This window comes from Poecilia latipinna, unplaced genomic scaffold, assembly GCF_001443285.1.
Source record: "Poecilia latipinna isolate Pla-1442-1.1 unplaced genomic scaffold, P_latipinna-1.0 Scaffold829, whole genome shotgun sequence".
NCBI lineage: Eukaryota > Metazoa > Chordata > Actinopteri > Cyprinodontiformes > Poeciliidae > Poecilia > Poecilia latipinna.
Window position 1 is genome coordinate 157,903 of NW_015113445.1, and position 23,327 is coordinate 181,229.

The 23,327-nt window shown below is 41.4% G+C and overlaps 1 protein-coding gene across 1 annotated transcript in view; it reads right to left on the bottom strand.

Moving 5' to 3' along the window:
* fbrsl1 (fibrosin-like 1) overlaps positions 1–23,327 on the bottom strand; it is a 203,566-nt gene that overhangs the window by 126,587 nt on the left and 53,652 nt on the right. Inside the window, exon 4 of the mRNA XM_015047490.1 lies at positions 8,111–8,140. Within this exon, the coding sequence (XP_014902976.1) occupies positions 8,111–8,140 (30 nt within the window). The remainder of the gene's footprint in view (positions 1–8,110; positions 8,141–23,327) is intronic.

The window sequence follows — 23,327 nt, forward strand, 5'->3', positions numbered from 1 at the left end:
CTGCACTGCTGCAACATATTTTGCATTGAGATGGTATTTTAGGCTTGAATGTCTTTGGTGATAAGTTAGCTAAATTTAGTGCAACTACAGTCAACTACAGTTTTTTTCTGGTGTTCCATCAGATTGCTTTTTGAAGCAAAGACCCATGGGACGTCAGATTCACAGGCGTACCAGAAACACGGACATCCAAAAGTTCCCAAGAAGAAAAGTGATTAACTGCATGAACATTTTCAAAATTTGTATAATCAATTAATCAAAATGTATGTGTTAATGTTGAAGCCCTACTTACAGGGCTTGAATCTTGCTAACATAGCATGTTAGTTGGTGTTGCAGACCCACATCTTCCCTACATGCAAAGTGCAATTTAGGTTTATAGTAGGTACATGTACTGATAAAAACTAAACATAAACGTCATAATCGTTAATCAAGGTTAATCATTGCATCCTGGATGAAGTAAAGTTACGGAGTGATAAGAACATTTGGACACATAGAACGGGTTGGAAGTTCCAGAAACTTGATGCTAACAGCTAGCACGCTCACCCTCCAACACAAAGAAATCCTTGGCTTTAGTTTTGACATCAAAATGAAAGAGCAAGAGTTTAGCAAATGTGCGAGAGGGATGGTGTCTGTACTGATAGCTTGGCGGTAGATGGAAAAGGCTGGAAGGTTCAGAAACTCTTTGTCACATAAAGGAGAATGTAAGAGAAGGGAAGACAGTCAAAGAGAGACAGAGCGATGTGGAAGGGGAGGAGAGAGGGGAAAGAGGGAGGCAGGCACATTGTACACTTCAGGCTGTGAATAATTTAAAGGAGCACTGGGGAGACAAGACGAAGATGAACACAAAACACTAGCAGCGTTTGACCCAGAGCTGTAGCTACATCAGTGCACATCAGAAAGAGAGAGAGAGAGAGCGTTCTCTTTTGCTCTACCTCTTCCTCCCTCCTTCTATCTCTTTCCCGTCTTTTGCTCTTCATCTGCCTTCCTCTGTGTCAGAGAGGATACAGCTGTACACTGTTCTTGTTCTACCTCACAATCTATGAAGCTCAACAGAACGGCTGACAACTCTGTTTCATGAGAACCTTGTTCTCTTCCCTGCCAGGGGCACACACTGCGCCTGGCAAAAACTATGTTCACCCCTTGAACTTGTTCAGGTTTTGACGCTCTTCAACAACAGACCTCACCGTGTTGTTTATGGGAGGGAACAATTCACGAAAAGAGAAAGACACCACTGCTATCCTTTGAAGACGTGACCGTCCAACTAAATGGAAATGTGGAGCTGCAGCGTTCCACAGCCCAGGTTGATGCACAGTCACAGTCCAGAATATGGCTGACAAAAGTATCACAATATAAGCATTTTGTGTTGGTCGATAGATAATTATTGATTAGTTTTTTTTTTGTTTGTTTTAAATCCGATATACTGCCAAACCGGCAACGCAACCTTTTCTCTTTTTTCCAGTTTTCCCTCCATGCCGTTGTTTTTTTTTTTTTAATTTTGAAGCAGTAATGAGGTTTGGTGGCGAAACCTAAAACTGCTGCTGCACATGTTCCTCAGCAGGTTGTTGCTAGGTAACCAAAGAGCGAGTGGTTGATGCCACCAACCTTGTTTAGCTTAGCTTTCCTTTGTCTACATCTCCCAGAATCCTGTGCGATTCTGGATCATAGCTCAGTGAAACCGCTGAAAATTCTATCAGACGTATCATCTATCGATACTGATTGTGTGTCTGTCACAGTACATATTGTTATTGATTTATTTCCCAGCCTTAGTCCAGTCCTTAATTCACCTGAGTCTTTGCAAGACTTTACAGCTGTTTTGTTCATAGATGTCCTCTGTCCAGTCTGAGCTGTTTTGCCAAGATGAATCCAACAGACCTGCAGCTGGAAATGCAGTCAAACGTGGCTCCGCAAAATAACAGACTCTTCAACATGCGTACATGTCTCTGAAAACTCTCGAAAACCATAAAAAGTTTTACTTTCCCTTTAAAATTTATTACTTCATGTTGCTCCATCACATAGTCTTTGACTAAAATACAATCAAGTCTGTATTTGTGACGTGATATATCCATGCAAGGCACTACAAACACTTAGAACAAGTTATCCACTTGAATAGTTTGGTTTAAAGGAAATGCGTTTCAAAGGAGTCTGACATCGTGAGCACCTGGGCTTATTTTAGCCATCATTAGGTGTAAGATGGCAGCAGAAGCAGCAGCACTGTGAACAGGAAGTGCTGCAAATTGCAGGTAGCAGCTGTAAATAAAGAGCTGCCCTACAATTAGGCTTCGAGAGGTTAAGTCGAGCTCGCTCACGCCACCTTTATCAAGCTGTCACGAGTCACCTAACCTGCTGAAGAGTGGACCCGCGTGTGCCATGAAAGGTCTGCTGGACATCTGTGCAGGGAGTGGCAATTGGGCGGACGGAGGGCGGTCTGAGCATCTCAAGAGGGAGGGGCGATTTATTACTGCAATTAAGGAACCGTGGGAATAGCGAAACTGAGGTTGAATGTGAAATATGACGGATATTTATAAACATCAAATATCTTGCGAGTTTAAAAAAATAAAAGGAGATGGCACATAAACAGAGCCAGATTTGATCCTTCTGCCTTCCTCTCTGTCTCTCCCTCTCCCTCCTTCACTGTCTGCTGCTCAGTCTGTGTAGCTGATATTAATGGGACATCCCTTGTTTGTAAATGTGCCAAGTTGCGAGCACCACTGCGGGCTGTCTATTATAGAGGGCCTCTGGGGCAGCTATTCCATATGGTGCCACATATGGCACTCAGCAGCATCAATTAATGTTGTTATAATACTGATTTTTATGAGCCAGAGCTTAACTTCTTTCCTGTTTATTCAACGCATATATCTCCTGCTTTTTGCCCCCCCCGCCCCCAATCCCCTACTACCATCACTGAGTCTTTGATTCTTCAGACCGCAGAGCCTCCCTTTCATGAAACGTTCAAGAATCTGCCATCTGAGTGGAGCGAGGGAAAGCTGAGCCAAATTCTGAAGGCTTCAAGCTAGCTTTGACTTCAAAAGCTAGCTTAAAGAAAAGTGTTGCTTCTCCAAGACTTAAAATGTACAGTGAACCCCAGGATAAGATCCGGGAATAGTTGGGAACCCCTCTGAAAATGCATAGAATTGTCGATTTTAATAGTTCAAGCACAAATTACACCTTAATTTGCATTAATACGTAGAGGGGAAACTGTCGTAGCACAACTGAAGAAGCTAACATCCATGATATTCCTTGTCTATTTCTCTTAGGGCGATGACCGATGAGCGGTAAGGAAAACGAATGGAGGTATTGGATTGGCTGCTTTGCAAACACTAAACAATAGCATGTCATATCACAATATTTTAGTTATGCTCTACCAAAAATCCATAAAAAGAAGAATTTTCCATTTTTCCAATTTTCCATTAATAATTAGAAGTTACCTTTCATATCAAAATCAGTGAGTTGGCGAATCTGTGAATAGTGAATCTGTGATTAGTTTATGATGAGTTAGTACAGTAGTTGGTAATTTATTTTTGCCACTGCCAGACTTTACTTATCTTTAGGAAAACTGAGAAGAACAGAAAGTTGAGAATCTGATGAGGCGTTTACTAAAAACTGAAACATTCCCTGGTTTTCTGACTTTGTACCTTAAATCACACAGTGGACTTTAGTGGCCAACTTAACAGGAACGATGCTTTTTATACTCTTAGAAAAAAAGTGCTGCAAAGTATTTACTTGATAGTGTAAGTCTGACAAACATTGTTAATGATGCAGAACCTGCAGAAATACTTGTCTGTCAACAACTTGGTCGTTTCATACACAACTTGACATTCTGCACTGACCTTCGTTCTATTAACAGCCAGCTGGGGAAAGTTTTGTAGCCTCTATGATAACCTATACTTCATGAATTCACTTTTACAAAGAAAACCTAACTGATACGCTATGGTATGAGGCAATATGGGAATTAAAATCACAAACAAGGGTTCAAAACGGCAAGAAGCAGGTATGAAACAGGAAAGTAGGAGAACCGACCAATCAAGATCATCCTTATTTTGACTATTTGTGAACATCTAACGCCAAATGCTGCCTTACCAGGAGCTAGCTCAGGTCACATTAGGTCACAGTGGGTTATATTAGGCCTGTATTCATGCACTATGCAATAAGCACATGGATGAAAGAACAAAATCTGAGGGGCCCTTTTTGTTCCCCCCAGTGCCTTTGGTGGTGGATCTGACAGGATGGGGGGGGGAACAAGAGCACGGCGAAAAGCCCCGCTTAAAAAGCTCCCAGAAACACCATCCTTGTCAGCGGTGCCACAATTAGAGACGAGATCACTGGCACTTCCCGGCGAGAAATATCTCACCACTGCTCCTCAATGGAACGCTTTCGTTTGACGAACGCCCCTCAAAGCTGGGGGTTTTTAAAACGTTTCGGATGGCTAATCACTCTCAGGATGAAAGGCCCCGGCATGTTCGTTTGTGTCGGCGCGGGAGAGCTTCCCTTGCCGTTTCGCTCGCTCTGATTCTGATTGTTTTTGTTCGTTTCCTTTTTCTTTTTTTTTTTTTCTTTTTTTTGTGTTGCAGCAGGCAGAGAGAGGCGAGGCAGGCGAGCTGGCAGGCAGCGCCGTTTGAAGGTGCAGTCAGACCCGAGCGCGGGCCCGATGCTTTGTAGTGATATTTCCAGCAGCACAATCTCATTACTTTTTGACGTGGGAGATGCATGCAGGGGCGGCTTGTCATTTCATGCTGTCAAAAGTTCTACAGGGGATGGGGGGGGGGGCAGGGACGGCAGCGAAACTTCAATGACCTGGCTCATCAAGGATGAATATATTAAATCGAATATCATAGACAAAGCCCAATGAGCGCAGTCATCAGAGATGTTTGTAAACCTTATGTCTGGTCCGTAGGGTATTGACGGATCCTTGTCTCCCGTCCGTAAGACTGCGACAACGTTTCATCTTCCAAACTGCTTTACTGTACGCCCAGTTGGGTGGATTAATTTAGAATAGGAAAAAAAAAAAGACCTAATGGCAGCGTCATTCACCTTTCAAAAGGAGAGGAGAGCTCCTGCATAGTTTCACATGAGAGAAGCGCTGACAGTTCCCCCCTCAGGAAAACGCCTGGGGTTTGTCCCATGACGTTGATTTCACGCGGACTCCTTTCAATGCCGAGAGAGAAATTAGCTCTGTGTGAGACGCTGCCTGGCACCGACTGAAGCGGCTGGTTGCCATGCAAACCCCAGCCTGTTGCTGGGGCGACTGTCCTGAAGTGCTTCCTGGGTAATTTTTGAGGTCACTGGTTTGTGCACGCCTATGTGCTGCAGATGGGCCCACCCTCATTCAGGGCCCGGCGGGAGCTCTTTCATTAGCCCAGTGAATGGCCTTATTCATCCCCTTCGCCCCAATTGGTCACGCTGAGTCTCTGCAGAGGGCCCAGGACAAACTTTTCTCCCTGATCTTCCACGCACCACCCACCTTAGTCAGGCTTTACTTTTGTTCAGGGTGGAAGGGGGTCGGGGGGAGATGTGGTGGCTGAAGCTCCAGGGACTCAAAAAACAAAAGTGATGAACTACTGGGTGTATGTAAAGTGCGATTGACATTTTAGCTTTTTTGTTTTTTCCAATTAAAGTTGCATTATGTAACTTTTATTAAAAAAAAAAATATATTTGTTACATATTTGTCAAAACTGTCAGTATAGGACAGATAATCTGTGAAAAGAAATTGAGCTCACCTTCTCCAAGTAATACTTTTGCTAGCTACAGACAAATACACCTCGGTTAGAAACAACTAATCAGAATCAGGAGGAGTGGCTTAGCATCATCAATCACCCTCATGTATGTGCTGCTTACACCCTCTCCATTGCTCTCCTCTATGGTGCAGCTTCTTCCTGATAAGTTTGCCAGGATTACTAAGGCTAGTTAGCATGGTTACTGATGATGGCAAATAAACAGTTTTCCTGTAGCCACATGTTGTTTTTCTGTCATTAGAACATTGAGCCGCTCGTACATGAGCATGAATGACAGCACTAAGACCCTCCTCCTGCCTCTGATTGGTTGTTTTTGACCATGTGCATTGGATTTCTTGAAATGGCAAATATAGTAGCTCAGGGAGATGGAGGAGATCCATCTTTTCACAGGTTTTCTATCTCATAACATGTCACAATATGGTGACAGTTTTAACAAATATGTAAATAATATATATATATATATATATATATATATATATATATATATTTTATTTTATTTTTAATCAAAGTTACATACTGCAGCTTTAAAGAATTAATAAAAAATAAGGAAATTGAACACAATTCACATCAAGACAGTTATAGGCTAATAAAGTAAACTCAGTATCCACTCAAAATTTGTTGATCTGACCTAAGCTGTTGAGTGGGGGACCTGATCACAGGATCTATAGGATTAGTACAGGTGCATTGATACATCAGTCCATTGATAAATTGGCCACAAATTCCTTAATTTCAGGAGATGTGCAATCAGCCGATACTTAAATGGTAAACAAATTTTATCCACCAACATTTTCTACCTCCGCAAATGTCTTGAAATTAGCCGATGTCCCCAATGTTGCCAACTTGGTGACTTTGACGCGACATTATCTACTTTACAGACAAAAAAAAAAATCAGTTTTGGCCAAAATCGGAATTGGCAGATCAGGCTTTTTGAATCTTGCGATCAGTCAGAAAACTGCACTTGGTGCACTCCTGCTGATTACTTGATGAAACTTGACTATGGACTGATACCTGTTATTGGTTTACAGTTGCGTTTTTCAAAGCAAATTCTTTAGCAAACTTTATTTTTTCATGCACTCCTTGTAAAACGGCATCCCAGTTTGTGTACATTATTTTGTGGAGTTAATCGGGCCGTTGCAGAGAGTCTCTACCCGGTTTCTTCTTCACGATGATGTTTACAGAGAGAGACGAGACGGGGGTCCATGTCTGATTGTGACGTATGGTACAGCTCTCAGGGTAGCAAGACAAAGTGCAGTTAGCTCAGTCTAAACACAATTTATTATATTTTACCTCTTTAAAAACAAAGACGTAAGACATAATATTGTTTTAGCTGACCTATTGTGAGAACATAGTAACCTTCCTTATCTAGCTAACCCTGAGTTGGAGCAGCATGTTGAGGCTGAACTCCAGAGAACAACTGTGACTGTCTGTTCGTTGTCTAGAAAAGCAAGGAGAGACTGGATCATCTTAAAAGTCACAGATGGAAAACTAAAAATGATGCTGCCTTGTTTTTCAAACACGGAGTTGATCTGACGAGGTTTCTTAAAGAATAAAGTATTAGTATTGAGCTATGCTTATCTTGAAATGACTCCTGCAGAATTTGTGCAGACTTTTGTGAGTGATGTATGTGGTGACAGTAGGTATGAGCTGGTTAGCAGAAGAAAGTTAGCTAAATCTACATGACATGGAGGGTAATTTGATGAGGAATAGAATAGCAAGAGAGTACAACTTATTCGACACAGATTTAAAAACTGAAATAAAATCTACCTGGTGCTTATATTTTTGCTTGCGGGTGTCAATAAAAATCCAAAGATCTATTTTAGTTGGAATGTTTTTGCGCCTAATTCCAGAAATTAATGGTATGTTTTTTTAAAAGCCATCATTTTGCCAAAGTAAAGTTTCAAGAACCTTATTTCTATCTCAGTGTCATAAAAAAAAGCACTAGATAAAAAACTCAGGCAGAGTTATTTTATCGCTGTTTCCACTCAGTCCATTGAGTTGCTGCAGTTCATAGATATTCTAGAGGGTTCTTTACAGCCTGCCTCTTTTTGGCACTTAAGTAATTCTCAGGTCTAGCCTGGTGAGAAGTGACTAATTGTCTTGAGTTGTTAGTGTGCTGGGAATGGGGACCCACTTCAGTCAGTGACAGGGTGCACAATAATTTTGTTTTTCCCGTCCCTCCTTACCGCTCTCCCTCCACCCCCATCCTACCCCTCACCTCTCTCTCTCTCTCTCTCTCTCTCTCTCTCTCTCTCTCTCTCTCTTTCTCTCTCGTTCTCCATCTTGCAGCAGATTTTGCCCCTGTGCTTCTCAAGCTACTGAGCTGTAAAATTGACTGGACAGCAGGCAGTATACAGAATGAGACCTGGCATCATGGACACACTAACCTTGTGGAGGGCCACTGCTGCTGGCTGCACCTAAAGAGATGGAGACAGAATGTCAGCCATATTAGACTGAGAAAGGTTCAATGAGGAAGAAGGAGAGACCAGAGGGAGACAGACACGGAGAGACATATTGTTTCTTCATGACAAAACAATATGGCAACTTGGCAAAAGCAAATCTAAATCAATATGAGGTGGGCATAGGCTCTACACACAGGCAAAGGATGGAAACCGCATGAAGAGAAAAGTGGAAGCATGAGAACAAATGTTAGCTACAGTATCACGGCCAACATGTTGATACGTTCGGTCTTTGTATTACTCAAAACTTAGCATCACTGACAAAATGTAGATTTTACCACCAAACAGGTAGTGGCAGATACCAGGACGGCTAAACGTGTCACAGCAAGGTTGCTTCGTTTTGAAATCATTTTAAAGATATTAATAAATGTTGCCAGAGGTCAATAAAGGTCAACCAGCCAGTCTATGTTCACAAATTCAATGGTGTCATTTGTGCCGTTATAAATTTTTCAAATTGTAGAAACAAAATTTCCAGAGGTCACCAGAGATAACCTTGATAAAAATTAATTGTGCTATTTTTGTGCAACTTAAAATTTGGCATCACAGCTTATTGATACCAAAACAATATGGCAACTTGGCAAAAGCAAATTTGTTTCATTTTGCAAATGTAGGGGTGGGTGGGGGGGAGGTTTGTTGACCTTTGATGACCTCTTTGAATATTTATTAATATCTTTAAAATGATAGCAAACTAAAATTTTTGATGTGCAAATATTTCACACCAATATTTGATTTGAATGGGTAGGAGGGGGAGGGGGACAACTTTACTTAGACTGCTTTGGAGGATGTTAGGTTTAAAAAAAAGAGTTTGGGGACATTTTCAAGTTTATGTAATATTCTGCATTTTCCACAGAATACAAATGGAAACTATTTTTTACCTCTAGTAATGCTAATATGCTAACATGTCAACTGCGATGACTCAGTACTTCTTCTAAAACTCCTCTCTTCACACACAGTGTGACGTTGCCTCTGCCCTTCATAGAAATAATTACAGAACGCTACAATTAAAACACTCTGAATGTAGCTTGTTTGGCGTTCTTAAGGAGGTAACTGGAATTGGCTGGAAATGGCGGCGGAACAAAGCTTTTCAAAAAACCGAGATCGGAAATCAGCCCCGAGTTCTCTGATTGGTGCGTCTCCGACAAGAAGGTGGTTCCTGCATCAGTGTGGATCCCACCTCCACTGTAATGAATTCAGCTCGTACCACTAGTCCTGGAACAAATCTGAGCAATCAATTACTATGAATCACAAATAGACTGGCTGCGGTTTAGATGTGAACAAATGGCGCTTCGGTCTCTTACAGATGATATTAGTGCTCTGAGCTTCTTTCTCTCCACAAGAGATTAAGCAGGTTTGTACTCTCTCAGGCGGCCAAGCGCTCTCTCTCCCTCCTCCCCCCTCTACACAACGCCCCCGCCCCTCCAGGGTGCTGCACTATCATTTGCAGGAAAATTACTTCAGTAATGAAGAATCCAGGCCCATAAATCCTTGTGGCCTCACCTTCCTTCGCTGCCCAAGTCTCGCTGAAGAGCTAGTAAAAATTCCCTTTAAAAAATTCATAGCGCAATTTTGCTCAAATCCCTCCCAGCAAGCACAATTATGGAACTTTCATCTCAATTGATTTATGTCTTGGGTAAAGAGATGAGGGGTTGGGGGGGACATCACTCACTGTGGGGGGTGGGGGGGGTCGCGGTGGAAAGCAAGGTTAGGGGGTTTGGAGAGAGGAAAATAACAAGTGGTAAATCATTGTTTTTAAACCGGAAGGTGTAGAGCCTTTTGTCAATTTCTCTGGATGTTTGTTGTACTGCAGGTGATGGCGAAATACACCGAGTACAGAGGAGGAGGAGGAAGAGGAGGAGGAGGAGGAGGAGGAGGAGGAAGAAGAGGCAAGGCAAGCATTTGAAAGTAGAAGTAAAACAGCAGAAAGAGGGGAAGGGGAAGAGAGAGGGAGAGAGAGCGACGAGGGCAAAAAGCAGTATTACACTTGATTAATAACACTAATCAAATTATACAGTGTTCCACTGTGCCCTGAAATCTGGGGCCATAATGTCCTCTAATAGCGAGGTTCATGGAGCTAAACTTCAGAGGGAAAACACAGCGCTGACTGCTGCACGCCTTAATGAAGGCAGTAAAACATCCATTTCCAGAAGCCATGAAATGAAAGGCGAGATTGTAGATGTGCACCCAGTGGCTCCCTGACTGCAAAAAAAAGAAAGAAAGAAAAATAAAAAAAATAAGAGAACAAAATAAAACCCCCACAGAACACAGCTTTAGAGACAGGCAGAGAGATGCTTTACTGTCTTAGAGAGAGAAATGACGAGAGAATAAAATACATGTGGAGTTAAAGGGTAACGCCAACAACAAGGAGATATAACAAAAAAAAAAAAAACTAGAAAGAGAAAGAAAGAGGCTGATGAAGCGGAGACAGAGAGGCAGGTTGGCAGATACTCACAGGGCTTCATTTCCAGAGAACTTCTCCTCTGGCATGAAGACAGTCATTTGTGTCTGCTGATTATGGATGAGCTCGGTTGCTTTACTGTGTCTGTTATACTTAGTGCTGCTGAAAGCAGCCACAATTCATCACTATTTAGCTGCTGATGCACCTAACCACACCATCCTCCCCCTCATCTATATCAATACCTTTCCATTAGAGGATCCCATTGTCCACTCAGGCATGCATTGTGTTGATCCATCTTTTCCCTGCATATCTCCGGTTGTCCACCCATTCATGTGAGCAATCGCCCAGGTATTCATTCATTCCTCTGGCTGTGTGTCCGTCTGTTGGTATATACATTTATCTACGTATGCAGAGACTCCTCCATCATTTGTTCACACATCTATCAATACCTGCAGTGAGTGTGAGTAAACCATGTACATGGTATATGACCTTTGCACCATGCTAGCTGCTGGTATGCTAGGTTTAGCTTACCCAAACCTATTGCTATTGCTAGTTTAATGCTATGAAAGCACCAATAGCAAAAGGGCTAAATGCTATTTAAAGTAACTCAGCTCAGTACAATGATACAGTTCTGCACAATAAAACATGGTGAAGGAAGGACAACAAATGAAAAATAACAAACAATTTCCAAATTCTCTTGTAGCTGCAGTAGGTGTCTTTTATAGCAATATATATTTTTTTACATTATTTGCTAAAACTATCACTGTGCCCAAGAGATAATAGGTGAAAAAAAAATCTAACTCCTCTGCCTTCTCTCTGTGGTTCTACTGCCATCTGCAGAAACAGAAAAACAACCAATCAGAGTCAGGGGGAGTGCCTTAGCACCGTCAGAAACAAACTAACGTTAAAGGAAAACCGCTCCTCCGTCATCATCACCAGCGGCCATGATTGCTCGCTTGCACATTGATGGCAGGTCAGAGCTGTTACGCAGCAGGGAGTGAGAGGAAAGGTGGAAATCTCATGCATTTCTGTAACCATTTAAAACTTTAGTTTAGCTTGATGCCAGGGCTGAAATGATTCGTCAAATTGATTACTGAATATCCTGGAGGGAAATGATCTGCCCTGTAATAAGCACATTGTGGTCAGGTCAGAAGTTTTGTGTCTTGCAGGACAAAACTCTTGTTTCCGTCAACACCTACACCGTTGACACTGTTGATTCTAGGTGCTATTTCCAGCTAAGGAGAGAGAAGTGCCCAGAAAATGTCAGAAACTGTGGAGAAATTTTAAACTGTGTGGTACTTTGTGATAACATAGCTTGAGGAAAATAGCATTGCTCCACTCCAAGAAAAGCAGTGTTAGAAGAGCCCTTTTTGTTTTACAAAACAAATGAAAGCAATTCTATTTTACTGACACAAACATTCAAAACTACTGGATCTCAATTTCACCCAGAAACAACATTTCAAACTTCACTTCCCACTTCTCTTCTCATTCAGATGCTTCAAAAATGCAAGGAATTAATCACAAAGTATAGAGCGGCGTGCAGATCTGCACCAAAAATATGATGTGTTTCAAGACTATTGCATTTAATCAACTAAATTGCACAAGTTAAAAACAATCAAATCAGCTTTAGCATCTGGAGTTAAGTAAATACTACTTCATTGTCCTTTGGGCAAGAATTCATCAAGAGAGCTGACGGGAGGAAAAAAGAGAGAGAAAAGAATAACAACAACAAAGCTGAGAAAACACAGATTGCTATTGTTATTATTATCATAATTACAGTTGTGCTTATCATGCAAGCAGCCTCAATCAGGATGAAATACAGTTTCATTTGATGAAGCTTCCTGTTTTGACTGGCTGGAGCTCCAGAACCGCACACTTGGCTGGCGTGCCAAAAACTCAATCAAGCACAATTACTTAGCCATCAGATAGAAATGTAATTGATTTGAAAGCTGACATGAGATATAACTACATTACAGTAGGGGCACAGCGGGGAGGCTCCTCGGGGACAGGGCCTACGGGGAGCTCATTACCGCCAAGCTTTGAATTATTGAGTGCTAAGGCTGTGACATTGAGGAATGGAGGCGGGCGATTGGCTGCAACAACTCGGCAAGTGTTTATCTCAACTTACAGCAATCTAAGACATCTGATGGAGTTATCTCCCTGCGCATGAATATTGCAAAGGATGAAGTTGTAATGGTTTATAATTGAAAGGGTTCAGACCAAGATGGAGTCCGGGGCGCACGTCGTGTCTGTTCTTTCAGTTCTCTTGTCATCGTAACGACCGGAGCCAAGAAAAACACGGAGGCCCGTCCAGCGGCGGGCCGCTTCCGCGGAAAGAACGCACCCAGACCCTGGATCCCATGTTGAGTGGACGTCTTTAAGTTGTCAATCCTTTATGTGGAAACATCAAGTTGTACTCAAATGTTGGCAGCTTGCTGTGTCGCCAAAGAATGAGGTTTTCAAAGGTTCTACTTTCACTTAGGCTCTTATTTTTGCGTTTGCTAGGCTTACTGAGTTCGTAGTAGGGGCTGAACGACTTCATATGTTTTAAAGGCGAGGTCAACAGGTCGACATGTCGCTGTGACAATGCTTTATTAGTTATATTTACAGCCAGGCATGCCACTATAACAAATGTTGCGGGAGAATAATTTGTATTAAGCCTTCGGTAAATTATTTAATATTTTTATACAATTCAAAAGTATCTGACAAACTCACCTAGCCTGTTGTAGAGGAAAGAATCGACTAGTCGACTAGTTGGTAGTTTGCAGCATAAGAAAAAGTATTCATAACATGCCAAGTTCACATTTTGTCACATTAGAAACAAACATCAGTGTGTTATCAGTGGGATTTTATGTCATGGACCGGTGCAAAGTAGCGCAGCTGAGATGCTAAACTAAAATAGTCTCAAAAATATGATCAAAATCAAGAAATTGTACTCTGAATAACCCTTACTCGGATACCCCTAAATAAATTCTGTTGTAGCTACTTTCTTTTAGAAGTCAGTTAATAAAATAAAGTCAATTTATGTTGTTTAATCGTGATGTAAATTCAGCTGTTGTGTGAAAGCAAAAAAGCATCACAAAGACAAAAACACTGAGCTATTTGGGAACAAATGTTGCAAAAAAAAAAAAACTTCTACAGCTTCGCCCTTTTAGAGACTAACTTTTAGCTTTTAGCTACAACAGCAGCAGAAAGTAGCTCTAAAAATATTTACTCAGGGGCGCTGAATATGAATACATCCCAGACAGATTCAGGATCATTTTTGAAAGCCGTGCCACGTTTCCCTTCCCCTCTAATCATGGCCTGCTTTCTCACATGAAATCTCAATAAAACACACTTAAATCTGTAGCTGTGGTGCAGAAAAAGTTCGCCAGTGTAAATACTTCTGCAAAGCGCGGCATACGTATCATTTCTGAAGTCGTTTGCCAGCAGCCATATCCTTTTAATACTTTTCTCAATTTGTGCTCTTTGTAGCTTTCTAGATACAAAGAGCTTAAATTAGGTGAAAACCTCCCTTGAGACAGAGAGGGTTGAAGAAATATATCTGCCTGACCCCGATTAGCAGACTATGAGTCTTTTCCCTAAAGTGCTGAGAGATGACTGTTGAGAGGATAAAGATATAAGTCACTGTGGAGGGGCCTCCGGGTCCCCGAGGAAATGGGGGCCCGTCTACCTCTGGGAAAGCTCTGCCCCTTAGGCTTCTACCGCTGATCTCTCTGTCTCTTCTATCCTCTCTATCACTCTTCTCTATCCTCGCACAGCCCTCCTGTGAGCCTTCTCGTGAAGGGGAAAAAAAAAAAAGAGAACTCAATTAATTCAGGCAAAATGAGAACGAGGGAGGAGGCGGAGGCGACAGGAGCCAAGAGACACGCAGAACAAGCGGGAGAGAGCTGGATGTCAATCTGCAGCCTGGAAACGGCAAACAGACCATAGGTTGACTGTGCCTGTGCATTAAGTCTTTAGCCGAGTTAATCCTCTCTACAGTATAAACATGGCTGCCGAAGGAATGCCCTTCATTAGAGTGAGGGATGCTGGGTAAATAGTCAGGTCAGCAGGGGGCGGGAGGAAAGGGAAAGAGCAAAGCGGGAGAGCCGGAGAAGGATTGGGCTGACGAGATTTAAAACGTAATTTAACTCAATCTTCAGACGTGTTGTTTAGCTAACCGATGCCTACGGGGATTCACAGATGAGCGTTTCAATACATAGCCGTACGAAGATGCTGGTATAATATTCTGAGTCGCAGGATCCTAACTGAAGCCTGCAATCCCCAGGTAGACGCTTTCAATCGCTTGTTAACACATATTGATGGAGAGTCGACCAATCAGATGGCAGCAAATCGCTGCATCTCAAGGTGAGGACTGTTTGTTGACATCTGAACCTGAAGTACTGAAATAGAAATAAAGTGGGATTTAATTGACTTTGAGTGCGACTGTTGGCGCCAGAAGGACAGATCTGATTATTTCCAAAACTGCTGACCTGCTGGGGGTTTTCACCCACAACCATCGCTCAGGTTTACACAAACAAAAAGAGAGAAGAAGAGAAAATGTTCAAAGAGTGGCAGGTGAGTGGACTGAAAGGCCTCGTTAACGTCAATGACCAGTAGAGAAAAGACAGACAGGTTCCAGATTAGGAATGAAACTATTAGTCAGATTAACCGTGATGAACGGATTATTGAAATAATCACCCGCTGATTTAGTAATCGATTAATCACCAAATTGAGTTTATAGACTCTAAAAAGGCCTTTTAATGAGAGAACAGGCTCAGAGCAGTTAGATATATACATTTTGCATTTACGATGATAGAAAAAAAACTATTTGTATGTTCTACCCAAAACTCCTCAAGTAAAACCGTTTTAACTTCACCTGGTTCAAATTCTGCAAAAAAAAAAAAAGAAGAAAGATCTCCTATGAGCACCCTATGCTGTCCAATTATTAATCGGTTATTCCGAAAAATTGTCAACAGGTTATCCCTACAGTGTATTGATGTTAAGTCAAGCAGAAAGAGCTGAGCTTTTCACATGTTGAAGTTAGAAATGTTTTCTAGCTGCAGATGCATCCTTTGCTACAAATAGTTGGAGTGTGCACTACAGGAATGCTGTGTTTTTACATTTTAAGCAATAAAATGTACGTTTTATTAAAAAAAAATAATTTATTGGTAAAGTGTTTCTATAATTGTATTAAAAGGCTTAATTATTTTTTACATTGACAGGATAATCAATAGAATAATCTATTACTAAAATAATCATTAGTTGCAGTTCTATTCCAGATAAAGAAAGGCAACAGAAGCTAAACTGGCCTCTCTTTACAACTAAGGTATGCAGGAAATCATAACTGAACGTTTTGGGGGATGGTTTTCACACTTTGGGCCTCTTAGTAGCAGTTGAGCCTTTTGTTTAAAGACCACAGCCAAACTGAGCACTGCTGCCGAACACCTCCATCCCTTTATGGCCACAGTGTTTCCCCTCTTCTAACCAAATCATCTCAAAATGGTTCTCACAACAATCTCCAATGGCCTCCAGAGTCACCTAATTAAAACCTCCCCCACCTGACATGATGGATGTGCAGCCGACAAATCTGCCTCAGCTGCATAATGATATCATGTCAGTACGGAGCAAAATCTCTGAGGAATGTCTCAGACACCTTGTGGAGAATTAAGGATGTTCAGTACTGACTATTAGAAAGGTTGAGCAAATATAGGCCCGTTTACGCCGAGCTGATCCAGCACTGGGACTTTTTCAAATCCAGTTGTACAGTGAAAGTTTTCTGTAACACCAGAGTAGAGGTGTGAAGTTCTCGCACACATATGCACTGATAACAACAAAAACAATGGCAGCTAGCATTGTGTCATGTTGCGCTAGTTAGCCTGTTCAGTTCACACAAAGGAATATCAGTGTATCATGAGCACTTCGTTCATGGGAGACGGCTTAGCTAGTGAGATGGAAGCTGAGGGTCAAAAATGCACGTTTCCAATGACATGCTAAAATCGCACCGCCATCTAGTGGTCTGGCATGAATATTACAACTGACTCAAAGTGTCTTGGATGCATCTAAATGTGGAACTTTTTCCCAATCAACGTAAAAAAAATGCCGGCGTTTTACGGGCATCAGACTCGTGTGAACATAGCCACAGTGACTGCTATGAAAAGAAAAGAAAAGTGGCCTAAAATGTCAGTATGTAAAACAAAGCAGCCTATGTGGAAGATGAAAAGTGCAACAAGACAGGGCAAAACAAAGATCAATCTGTTCCATGACTGGAAAAGATAAAACAAATAAAAACAACTGGTCCATTTCCCTCCCTAGTGCCTTCATTAGAGCTGTAAAATCCCCCCCCCCCAGTGCAAGTGTAAGTAAGCAGCTGCTTTGGCCTTTAATTTAACTGCAGTACGTATTTTTATGTCGTACCAGCCTCAACTCTGCGACAAATCTAGTGAAACAGGAAAGTAAGAGAGGTCCAACTTTCCAAATGATGAATGTAGCTCATCTAAAGAAGCAGGAGACTCTGCGTCAAATGGGTTTCCCTGAACATTCATCTGCCACAGGTACTTCAAGAGTGACTGAATGAGTCTGTATGAACATTTTTTTTGACGCTCTTTGGAGGCTCTTAATATAGTTACACTTCTAGGAGCTGAAGGGAACGGAAAGAGGAAGGCGGGGTCGCCAAAGTTCATGAAATAAATAGAGGCTGCACGAGCTTTTAAAATTACCACGAGTCTTGAACTTGGAACGGTGTCTGAACCGAAACTGCAGAGTAAAAGCACAAGACTGTTGAGCGAAGTACGTCAACTAAGTCATAAGACACCCTTAGTCAATGGCTGATAGTGTTCCTCGCATTAGCCCAAATCAAAATTAGATCTATCTTGAACAATCTAATAAAAACAGCCATATGATGACACTTTTCCTCATTTATGCTTTCCATTTTCTCCTCTGCAATCCCTTCAAGAGAATAACTTCTTCTTTGTTCACAGGCCCTGTGAAAGGGGGATTGAGCTGTAATCGTGTGCCACCATCTGTGTGGCCTAAAAGAAAAAAATCATCCTTTTTATTCTAGATCTACGTCCAAGTTGAGCAAGCGTGGAGACCTCAAATGGCCTTAATAAAGTTTTAGGTCAAATATGAACCTAAAGAGCATGAAAACCTCGATTTACTACTTAAGTGGACGGTGTCGTCTTGTCTTAGCCAAACATCAGCTGACACTGATACGCTAAAAAACAACAAAAAAAGCCAACCTAAAAAGTTTGTTGTTTAACAATCTGTTTCTAATTACCCATAAAATGAGACACTTTCTGTGAAAAATATTTCCTTTTTCACATTTCGTCAATTATAGTTATCTTTAGGGGCAAGTTAACTATAATTGACTTACCCCAAAAATCTTTACTTTACTACTTTCAAAGTAAAAAATGTTTTGAAAATAACTAAAGCTCAGTCATACTGGACAGGGGCCTCCATACAAAAAAAAACTCCTTTACTATTCCTTTAATATTATATATATATATATATATTATGGAAAAGTGAATTTATTGCAGTAACTCAATTTCCCAAGAGAAAAAAAAAATGTTTTATACAAAGACTAATATTTTCAAGCCCTTATTTTTGTGTATTATACTGATTTTCTGCTTACAGTTAATGGAAACATAACATTTATTATCGATATGTTCATGTTTAACACTTGCTAAAAGGTAAATCCTACTTAGAATCCTAATCTTAATTGGTTGAATGTGGTTGTAGAACCAAAAGTTACACATTGGCCTCATCTGATCAAGATCTGTTTTTAGATGGACTGTGGCAAAGTGGAAATTGGAATTATTGTTCAACAATTATTTTTCTTCTTTTTGTTTTTTAATAACCTAACTGTGCTTTAAATTTCTCCACAAGTTTCTCCCTGACCTGCCTGCTGTTTTATTTGGTTTTCAAGATGCTGTTTGTTCACTCTTGTTCTCTCTAAAAAAAGAAACCTGACACCTTTATAAAAAAAAAAAGTTAATTTATACTGAGAGAGAACTTTTAAAGAGAACCATTTTTATTTATGGTAATCAGAGTGAAGAAGGCTGAATATAAAGGCAACACTTTAAAAACCATTAATTTGTCGTGATCTGTGTTTCTGTGTGTTTATTTTTGAGTTCTTCTGTGTTCAGTCCTGTTTTCCCTGTGTAGTCCTGTTCCCTGAGTCTCTGTCCTCCCTGTTGATTGCTCCCCAGGTGTGTCGTATCCCCCTGATTACCCTGTGTGTATTTAGCCCCACCTGTTGTCTGTGTTCGTTGTCAGATCCTCGTCATTTGTAACTGTTTCCCTGTGCCGTCGTGCCCACCCTCGTCTAAGTCTGTTTTCCTGTGGACTCTGAATCATTAAATTCATCATTTTCACCTTCATCCTGGCTGCCTGCGTCTCATCTCACCTCACCAAACCCCGAACCATGACATAATTATTTTCTGTTTAATTCACATTCATGCTCTGGTTTGTTGTGGTCCGTCACAAAATTACAAAAAAATAAAAATACATCACGAAATGTTAAAAGTTGAAGCACTTCTATAAGGCACTGCATGTCTGGAACCTCGGCCTGATGTCATCGCTGTGGGGGGAAAGCAGATCTTTAATGAAATACCATGTCAGCCTCTATGCAAGTCTAACAGGAAGGAAGGAGGGGAGGCGGTGAGAGTTCACACTTAGCTTCGTCGTTGGTGGTGATCCGTTGAGAAAATGAGAGAGAAACCACAACCTATGTGCCTATTGTGCAAACTTGAAAAACCACAGAGTGCTACAAGTTGCTAACAGAGCAGGTGAACTGCACATGGGCTGAAACCGCAGCCCAACACAAACCGAACCTTCAGTCCTGACAAATAAACACTCGTTTTCGAACTTCTCACCTCGAGTTCAGAGGAGATGAACGTTCACGTCAGAAGCTTCCACGCACTTTGATACGAGTACAAAACTGTCCCCTCAACTCCATCAACAGAGGAAGACTGGATACGGTTTCATATCTAAACGGACTGACTAATACTCTGGAAGTCTGTGGCTTAACACTAGAGTGTCCCTTTCTGCTGGGCAGTTCAAAAAATACAACACAATGAGAGACAAATGATAATACAGGCTTACTGAATGCTTGAATATGAAGCTTCCAGCTCACCTCCATCAATACATCTGAATCCCCAGACGCCTGCACTACTTCTCCTCTGACCTGAACATGACACCGGGACAAGAAACACCAGGCAACCATTTAGTTTTGTTTGTCCTCCCGAGTCTGTCTAGGCTTCCAGAAACATTACCCTCGCATTCACCCTAATCCCCAGTGAATGAAATGCAAGGTAGCCTGTATGCAGACAAAAAAGAAAGCCAAGCCAAACAGGTGACTGCGTATCGGTGACGGACCACCGTGGTGGCCGCAGCCATCAAACATGGCCGCCGTGACGCATCCCTTCTTCTGTCCTGCGCTTAGCCTCGACGGGCGAGATATCGACTTACGTTGAGCGGGTTATACTTCAAGAGTCATTCAACGGGGGAACAACTGTGCACGGTTCAGTGGCTTTTGGCTGGCACAGACGGAGCGCTGTAGATAACGGCAGCGTTTGGAGCCGCAGGGTATCAGTTGACCCGGACCAATTATTCATAAGGCCTTATTGTGATGGGTGCCGCTGCGATCAAGTCAGGCAGAAGCAGTTGAGAGAACAAGAACTGGCAGTGTTGGGTGTCAGGACATAAAATGTAATCCCAAGTAAAAAAAAAACAAAAAAACGTCCATAAGAGTAAACAGATTTCAAAAGACAACTATGATGGTTGGTGAATAGGAGTTGGAAAACTACAAGTTCCCAAGTGAAGGTTTTAAACAAATAAATTCTGATTGGTCAAATAATATTCCCAGGAAAGTTTTCCAAATCTACAATGGACCCAAACATTTGCTGGAATGAGGGACCACAGCTGCCCACCAATACTTGAGACCCCCTATAAAAAAGTGTGTAACTTCCTTTTTTGATAGTTTGAACACAAAATATTCCTTAATATACATTGAAAACCATCTTAGTACTAACTTGGAATCCAATATCTAACAGTTTTCCTTATTTCCTCTCTTTGACTGTGCAGAAGTCATCCAATCATGCCCAAAAGCATTTCAGCTTTCCAAGCTGAATTTTTGTTTGAGTATTTCAGAAAAAAACCCCAGAATAACCTTTTTTTTTTTTTTTGTATAATTTGGAGTTATGTAGTTAATAGCTGAATCCGCAAATACTGAACTCCATACGGATGAAGACCCACTGGAACCAAAACAGTTGCATGTATTTTATAAAATAGTGCAGCTAAAGGCGAGCCCTAAATACAACTGAATATCTGTGCAAAGACTTGAAAGTTTATCTTCCACAGATACAAAACTCTATTCCTCAAATCTAAGCAGTTTTGCTAAGAAAAATTGGTATTAGATGTGCAAAAGGTGAGGAGATGTAAAGGTTGCTCTGCAAACTATTGATTATTCCACTTTTTTCCATTATGCACTACTTCGGTGTATTTTTATATTTACTAAAATCCCAGTAAAAATACACCAAAAGTTGAAGCTGTAAGATGAAAAAATGTGGGAAAAGTTCAGGGCGCATGCAGCCTTTTTCCAAAGCGCCGTATGATGAGCATGATCTTCAGTGGCAGAACACAGGTAACATCATTAAGCCACTCCCTGAGAAAGCATATTATGCTGCAGGGCAGAAGACGCTCAACATTTCTGCAAAAACAATCAGAAAGGAGCTGCTGAGAGGAACCTTTGAGGCACGAACCCAACGAGAGCTGACAGAGAAACCTGGCAGAAGCCGTTCACCTTTTAGCTTGGATGAGCAGCTCTGCTCACATCTATTTACAATCAAAATGAGCCGCAAAAACGCGTACCCCCAAGCAGACACAAAAGGCCCACTTATGTGGAAGCACAACAGTGTGGCAATTATCGGAGAGAGGAGCAATGCTGGATCGGTTACAGTTGTTGAATGTTAATTACAGCGTTTTACGGCGTCGAGGAGATAACGAGTTAGCGCCTGGTGACAGCAGCGACACGTCCTTTAACGAGAGCCGTGGAAATTTATGAAACTTGAGATCAGGGACAATGAGGCGTTGCTGGCTTGTCAGACACTCTGCTGCTCTCCCTCCCTTAGTCCTAATGAAGGCGCACGCTCGTTCCTCTCCTTCGTTTCCCCACCTTCAGTCCAAAATGATTGCTATTCATTTAGAACGGGTAAAAAGATTTTTTTTTTAAAATCTGTAAATTGGGATGTTATCTTTGGCCAATCTAAATGCTTTCCACCCGTCTGCTAACGCCATTATGATTCCCTGTTCGCCTCATCTCAAATTTATGAGATAGGTTTTCGTTGTGGTTATTTTTTTTTTTTTTTTACCAACAAGGACATATTTCAGAAAATTGTAGTCGCCCCTGTCTAAAGCGAGGGATCAAGAGCTGGGTGAAATCTGGGAAGCCGTAGCGGTCATTCTGTGAAGCCTGGTTTGGAATTTAGGTTAATGGAACCATTATTAGGGCTCAGCTTTAATGCCCGCCATGCTTAAGAGGATACATACCCTTCATATTTAGAATAATCCCTGGAAAAATCTTAAATTCCTCCCCCCTGCCTTCCTCACTTTAGCTACGCACTTTGAAACAGCAGAGGTCAGAACCTACAGAAAACAGGTCAGACGACTACTAAAAGTGAGGAGTTATTGATTTGCTACAGAGGAGAATAAGAGACATTCTTCTTCTTTTGTACCAAAATCTAACACGAAGTTACTCCTAGGACGTTTGTGGGAACCTATATTAGCATATATAATACTTTATACACAGGAAGAAAAGATGGAGCACCAGGATGGTGTTCAGATGTCAATAAAAACAGGTGTTAACCAGCTTAGCAAAGATGTTAAGAGCTTGGATAATCCTAGCCTGGATCCAAGCGGGGCTCCTGCTCTGGAATACTAATGCCCACGATGCATGGTGGAATCACACAAAGTTGATTACGGGCTTAGACTAGACTAGTACAAGTGGAAGGAGGTGTCAAAGCTTCATTTGCAACTATTTACAACCAATACATGTCCCTTTGTCTCCCAGCCTAGTCATATATTAATCTATGTTTTTCTGTAAAAATCACTTTACCTGCGTTGGAGTTACGTTCCGCCCCCTGAAAAGCACCAAAGTAAATTCATGGAGGACTTAAACTGTAAATTCTGTTCAGCATTAAACATACGGTTCAGTTTTCTCCCAACTGATCCCCATCTGGATAAAAGGTTTGCTCATCTTAGAAAAAAAAAAAAAAAAAATCATGTCACACACATGACCTCGTGGTGTTTATCTTTCTAAATACGACAAAAGCCCCTAAAACGGGCTCATCCATGCTGATCCTCGGCTAAGCCTTGGCAGAATATGCCGTGTCATTGAGCCCCAGCAATCAACACCGCCATTGTGTGTCCAGCCATCAAGTAAGCAGAGAAGGTCTAAAGTAGAATGTTAACTTCATATTTCAAACCAAAGAGGATATAATATCTTATAAGTCTTTTGAACTCCAGATTTTTAAGGACAAAAATGAGTGCTTACAGAGAAATGTGTGTAGAATTTATATGTGTACTGTTTGTTTTAACATGGTGGTGGCAGAATCACCAGAATCAACAGAGTGACAAACGTACGTTAAAAATATGCATGCATTGTGAGCATTTAAAGGGGCAAAGTTATGTAAAATCAATTTTTGGGGGGTTTTACATCATGCTATAATATTCCCTCATCAAAAATGTAGCTGGAGTTTTATCTTGAAA